The sequence below is a fragment of the Psammomys obesus genome, unplaced genomic scaffold (genome assembly GCF_907164565.1).
Source record: "Psammomys obesus unplaced genomic scaffold, mPsaObe1.curated_primary_1811, whole genome shotgun sequence".
Classification (NCBI taxonomy): domain Eukaryota; kingdom Metazoa; phylum Chordata; class Mammalia; order Rodentia; family Muridae; genus Psammomys; species Psammomys obesus.
The window spans coordinates 25,938,959-25,945,066 of NW_026596134.1; the positions used below are offsets into that span (position 1 = coordinate 25,938,959).

The 6,108-nt window shown below is 45.9% G+C and overlaps 1 protein-coding gene across 4 annotated transcripts in view; it reads right to left on the minus strand.

Moving 5' to 3' along the window:
- Positions 1-254: 254 nt before the first annotated feature.
- LOC129666141 (40S ribosomal protein S28-like) overlaps positions 255-6,108 on the minus strand; it is a 12,992-nt gene continuing 7,138 nt past the window's right edge. For all 4 annotated transcript variants that reach the window (XM_055593173.1, XM_055593170.1, XM_055593171.1 and 1 more), the window contains exon 3: positions 255-626. In XM_055593173.1, coding sequence (XP_055449148.1) covers positions 323-556 — 234 coding nt within the window. In that variant the 5' untranslated portion in view covers positions 557-626 and the 3' untranslated portion in view covers positions 255-322. The remainder of the gene's footprint in view (positions 627-6,108) is intronic.

Sequence of the window (6,108 nt, forward strand, 5' to 3'; positions counted from 1 at the left end):
ACTGAACCCAGATCCTCTGCAAGAGCAGCAAGTGCTCTTAACAGTAGAACCATCTCTCTAGTCCAAAAAGTTTGTTTTCTGTTTGTTTGTTTGTTTGTTTGCCTTCTAGATTGCTAAGAGACTGGAAATTTTTTATTCTGATGTTTTACCAGTATTTAATTTATTTATTTATATCCTTAGCAATAAAACATTGGCCTAGAGAATATACTTAAAATATTTTTATTAATCTGTGTGTGTGTGTAGGTGGTCAGAGGACAACTTTTTTTTTTTTCAAGAGTTAAAACAACATGCTTTATTTAACAGTTGCAGGTGATCCCATGAGTCAAGTGGTGGATATCCAGGACTCAGCAAGATCAGCGCAAGCTTCTCTTTCTGACTCCAACAGGGTGAACACATCACCCTCTCGAACTGGGTCTTTGACGTTTCGGATGATAGAGCAGCTGGTGTCATTCATAAATTCCACACGCACCTGCGTGCACTCTCTCTTCCTATCGGTTCTGCCCAGCATTTTGGTTACCCTGGCCAGCTTGATAGGCTGCACATGACTCGTGTCCATGATGGCGGCGATCTGGCAGAGAGCCAGAGGACAACTTTTGGGAGTCAGTTCTCTCCTTCAACGGTGGGACCTGGGGATAGGAATCAGACTGTCAGGCTTGTGGTCAGGCAAGAGGTTTGACCCACCTTGACACCTAAGAATGTATGTAATTCTTAGTCAAGAAATAGTTCCTGAATAAAAGAATGCCTCTTAAACTGTACAAAAGGAGCCATGAGGGAGTGTGCGGAGAAGTGTACCCCTTTTTTGAGTAAGCAGCTCTGAAAACTTTCTTCCAAAAGTAGCAGCTCTTGTTCTCCAAGCCCCTTGACTTATGCCAGGGGTGGGAGGGGCTCACAGAGCTTAAAGGACGGCCCTATCTGAGCCAGGGAGCGGAAGACAATGACACTGCTTCATTTGACCTACAGATTCAGAACCTAATGGCTGCTCTGGAGCTTGTTCCCAGGTCACCAGCTCTTTCTGTCTCTGAATTGTCACTTACCAACCACGCAGCTGCTTGCAATGATTAGCAGGTTGGGGCAGATCTATGGCCCATCCAATGGTTTTTGTTTTTCACCTTGGAGGACAGGTTATTCAGGTTATAATTAGATCCCTGAACCCTAGTTTAACCAACTACATAGAAATCCCTAGAACTAGGAGAGGAGCCTGGGGTTCCCAATGTTGCAAAGTATCTCCTTAATGATCCACACAACCTCGCTCATTCACGGTTTTATAATTCATGAATTTTCTCAGATATGTTCTCAATTCTGGTTATATTTTCTTCCGGGGTGATGACTTCTATGCTGTTTATTACCCACAGTTTAAAGCAGTATTCTCTGTCGTCTGTCTGTTTATGTATGTACATACATATATATCCTAACCCAAACTCTACTGGAGCTTAAAATGCTGTAATCCTGAGACTCAAGGTTTAAAGATGCACCCACATTCACCACATCACTTTGCCCATGGTGTTTATGGTCCTGAGATTTAGCTCCAATCTCCTGAGAGCCTGTGCCACACGCTTGGTCTCAAGATCTTTTTAGTTTACAAGGAGCATCAGCTAGACAACCTCTGTCCACTTTCGGCAAGAGCAGAAGACTTGCACGCGTCCCTAAGGTGATTATGACATGAAGTGACTGCTTCTTAGGTGGATCCCGACAAGTGTCAGCTTGTCCCAGGTCGGGATTAAAGGTCTGTTTTGAGTCTGGTCAGCCTGTCAGGATGGAATACCATTTCACTGGAGGGCTCTGTAAGACAGGTGTCCCTTTGGAGCAACAGTCTGGAAGCTTCAGGTAACAGAGAACCCAAGAGGGGATATGATGGGAGTATTTATGACCAAGCATAAAGGGATGAAATGAACGAAGGAGGAAAACACCAAACTCATAGACCCATCAAGTGCAAGCATCTGGTTTACACATGTCACCTTATTCTCATTTGTTTATTTATTTAGGCTATTTGGCAAAAGCCACACTTGGCATCAACATTCTGGAATCTCCGGGCATCCTTCAGTGAATCAAAGTGACTTTTGCTGTTATTGTTTATTTCTTTGAGACAGAACCTTTTGGTGTGGCCCTGGTTGGCCTCTAATATGTAATAATTCTGTACTCAAGCAACCCTCCTGCCTCAGCTTCCAGAGACCCATATGTTACTAGATCTAGCCCAAGTCCTAGTTTTCAAGCAGCCTTTACGTATGTGTAAAACTCTAAGAGAGAGGGAGAATGGTCATAGCCTGTAAGTCAGTCTGGCTTGGTGAGAATCAGTCTGCTTGGAAAACTTGTTTGAATTTGGAAATTGCTATATTCCATTGATAAAGTTCAGCTTATATCTTCTATCTTCTTTCTTTTTTGCATGCACGTGCGTGCGTGCGTGCGTGTGTGTGTGTGTGTGTGTGTGTGTGTGTGTAGGCACACACACAGTGCACAAATATGGTCTATGTTCATGTGTTTGTGTCATGTATGTGCATGTATGTACGTGGGTATGCACACCTGTGTTCATGCAGAGAGTCCAGGCCAGAGAAAAACATTGGTATCCTACTGTCCACCTTCTTCCTTTGAGACAGGGTCTCTTACTGAACCCAGAGCTGCGGGGATCCAAACTGCAGGCTTTGCAAGCCATTCTTAACCCACTAAGCCAGCTCTCTAACCTATCTGCTTGTGTTCTCTAGGGACCTTGCTATTGATCCTGTAGTCAATTGACATCATTAGGAAAAAAAAAGAAAAAGAAAAAGAAAAAAAAAAAAAGCTCTTGGAATCTACCCAAGATGAAAATACTTCAGTCTCTGATTCCAATATAGGAACTCAAAAAACGCCCTGGTTCCTCTATGATCAGAACTGGAAGTAATGATAGCTTTTCCTAGCACTTCCTTTCATCTAGAAATTCAAAGCATTCTGAAAACATCGCCCAACCCCCGAGGGAGCTGATTAAGCCACATCACTGCCCTTCATCTTTTGCTTGCCGGTCCTCCCCATAAATTGTCTAGTGAGCTGGAAATAGGGTAGGCCTCCTGATCCCAGGTCTCACACTGAGCACTCGCTCCCTCTCTTGCCTACCCAATCTCGCGCAGTTTGTGATGCCCCGACAGGGCCCAGCTTTTATAGGGGCCCTGCATGAGATCTGCCAGCCTCTCAGCTGTCATCACCTCCCACTGACTGCATTTTTGGGTTCCCTGGTGTCCTGGCAACTAGGCTGTGCCTCAGCTGTCCTGGATGTGAGAAGTGTTGAAGACTCTCCAGGGGTTCTTCATGTCTCATTATCCCTCATCCCAATTTATCTCCCCCTTGACCTGGTATACTATCCCCCTTCCATCAAAGTACTGTGTCCTCCGGCTTAATTTTCCTCCTCTTCTTCTCCATCCTCCTTCTTCAGGACAGATGGCAAAAGAAAGACCATGAGCTGGGGAGGAGGGGAGAAACAGGACTGCAAGGTTTTTTGTTGTTGTTGTTCCTTTTTCTCTGACTTGCCCCTTTGTTCCCATAGAGGAACCTAGGTGAGGAACCTTGGCCTGAAAGGATGGAGTTGGAGATTAGAAGGCTGAGCCTTCTTGTCCATCACCCATCCTAAGGGAGTTAACTTGTTTTTGTCGGAGGAGAGGTGACTCAGCCCAGACCTTAGATGGGGAAATCCGCTCAAAGCCTGAAAGGGAAAGCCGCAGAAAGGCTTGGATCTTTAATTTCAGACCAGAAAGGTTTTGCTGAGTTAGAGGAAATTGAGTTCTGCCTGTTCCTGGTGTTGGCAATACAGAGGGCAGTAGGCAACTCCACAGTTTCCCAAAGGAGTGGCTCTGTCTACAGGAGCCCAACAGAAGCAGGCAGCGGGATCCCAAATTCAGTGTTGGAATGGCCCACACATATAGTTAGTGGGGAGCTTTATTTAGTCATTCTCCACCACTGTCCTTTTACCTACTAATTACTATAAGCAACAGTGATCATGATATGATAATTAGTACATGCTTTCTTTTTATTTTTTTTATACGACCCCAAAATAAATGACTGTGGCCAGGAGACAGTGCTCCTAGAGACAGTTTCTGACTCACTCATTCATTCACTAAATACTTAGTGATCTACTGATGGCTAGACCCTGAGTGAGGCAGTCACAAGTAGGGAGGAGGTGATCCTTAATTTCACAGAGCTGACACACTGGAGGATGGAGAGGAACTACAGGTGCCCTTCTCCATTCAGCGGGGTCCTGGAACTGGCTTCCAAACAAAGAACAAGGTTCCATTTCTCTCAGGGGCAGCTAGAGAGGCCTAGAAAAGCTAAACTGTAAACAGAGTGTTACAGTTTAGCTATTTTAGCATGAGATCACCAGGCCCAAAAGCCTATGACAAACACCAAAGTGTTATAGCTCTTGGTTAAGCTTCTGTGCTCACAGCAGAGTTGTGGGCAGAAGCCCATGCCTGGTCAGCTTGTAGCTGAGAGCCAAGCATGGCAAGACCTAGGCTTAGAGGGCTGGAGGGCAGACCAGGGAGACAAGGCCCGGCCGGAGATTAATGACGAATTTCAGACTGCCATGGTGGAAGGCTGTTGGCATCACGCAGCACGCAACGCCAGTGGCCCCTTTATTTGAAATCAGGAATTTATAAACCTTGGGCAGTGGGATTTCGAGGGTTGAATGTGTTTGACTCACCGGGTTCAGGGGTTCAGGGATACTTTATTTACATGTAGTGATATAGTGCCTCATTTTCTGTGCAGTAGCATGGTCCTATCACAAGAAGGAGAACACAATACTTAATTATCCTATCGGTAGGAGGAAAATCTCCAGGTAAAGTCAAAGGTCATTTGGAAGGTCAAGGCACTAAGGCATATTAGCATAGGGTGTGTATCTCCAGGCATAGATAGCTACCTGAACCCTGTTAGTGATCCTGTTTCCTTATCAGGAAAGAGTATGGCCTGTGATCTTCCTTGAGGGATATGTGATGTTCCTTACAAAATCTGGGGTCACCCAGATCAAGAACGGGCCTTCAGAAACTTGGTGAGAAAAGGGAATCTACCATTATGGACTGAGAGACGTCAGACTTCAACCTAATCCAGCAAAGCCCCACATCACAGGAGGCATGTCTCAGTAGAAACACATAGTCCAGTGGTGGCTGAGGGGTGATGTCAGGGCCCACTTGGGACAGCATCTTTGAAGACTGCCTGCTGGGTGAGTGGGAACTAGCAACTGAAACCCAACTCTGGGTAAAAGCTGTGTGATTTGTAAGAGTTCCAGGAAATGCAAAGTTTAAAGTGTGCCTCCGCGTGCTCCAATGTAACTGCTAGGCTATGCCAATTCCAGGCCTCCAGGTTTTCTACCGCAAGGTGAAGCCACTCGGGGAACTGTGAAATTGTATTCAAGGGGAAGACGTAATTATTATATTGACGGGGAGAAGGGGCTAAACTGGGAACTGCAGGAGGACAGCCTCAGGGAGACAGACATGAAGATCATCTCCTGAGGGCCGAGGACATGGCACAGCTAGTAACGAACACGCTGTGCAAGCCTGAGAACCTGAGCTCAGAGCCTCAGCACCCATTTAAAAAAGTCAGGCATGCAAGATGCATGTCAGTAAAGGCAGCTCTGGGGACACAGAACAGGAACATGCTAGCCAAACCATCTAGCCAAGCCTGTGAGCTCTGGGATAGTGAGGGGGTTTGTCTCAGAAAAATAACATGGAGGGGCTGGAGCAATGGCTCAGAAGTTAAGAGCACTTACTGCTTCTCCAGAGGACCCAGGTTCTGCTCCCAGCACCCACCTGGTGGCTGTCTCACACTTATCCTTAACTCTGGACCTCCTGTCTCAGCACCCTCTTCTGACCTTCACAGGCAACAGACATGCATGAGGTGCACATACAAACACACAGGCGAAACATTGATACAGATGAAATAATTCTAAGAAAAATAAATAAGATGAGATACCCACTGTCAAACTTTTGGTCTCCGAACACACGTGCACATGAACAGAACATACAGCTCACACATTCCACACATGAAGAAGAGGAAGGAGGAGGAGGAGGAGGAGGAGGAGGAGGAGGAGGAGGAGGAGGAGGAGAAGAAGAAGAAGAAGAAGAAGAAGAAGAAGAAGAAGAAGAAGAAGAAGAAGAA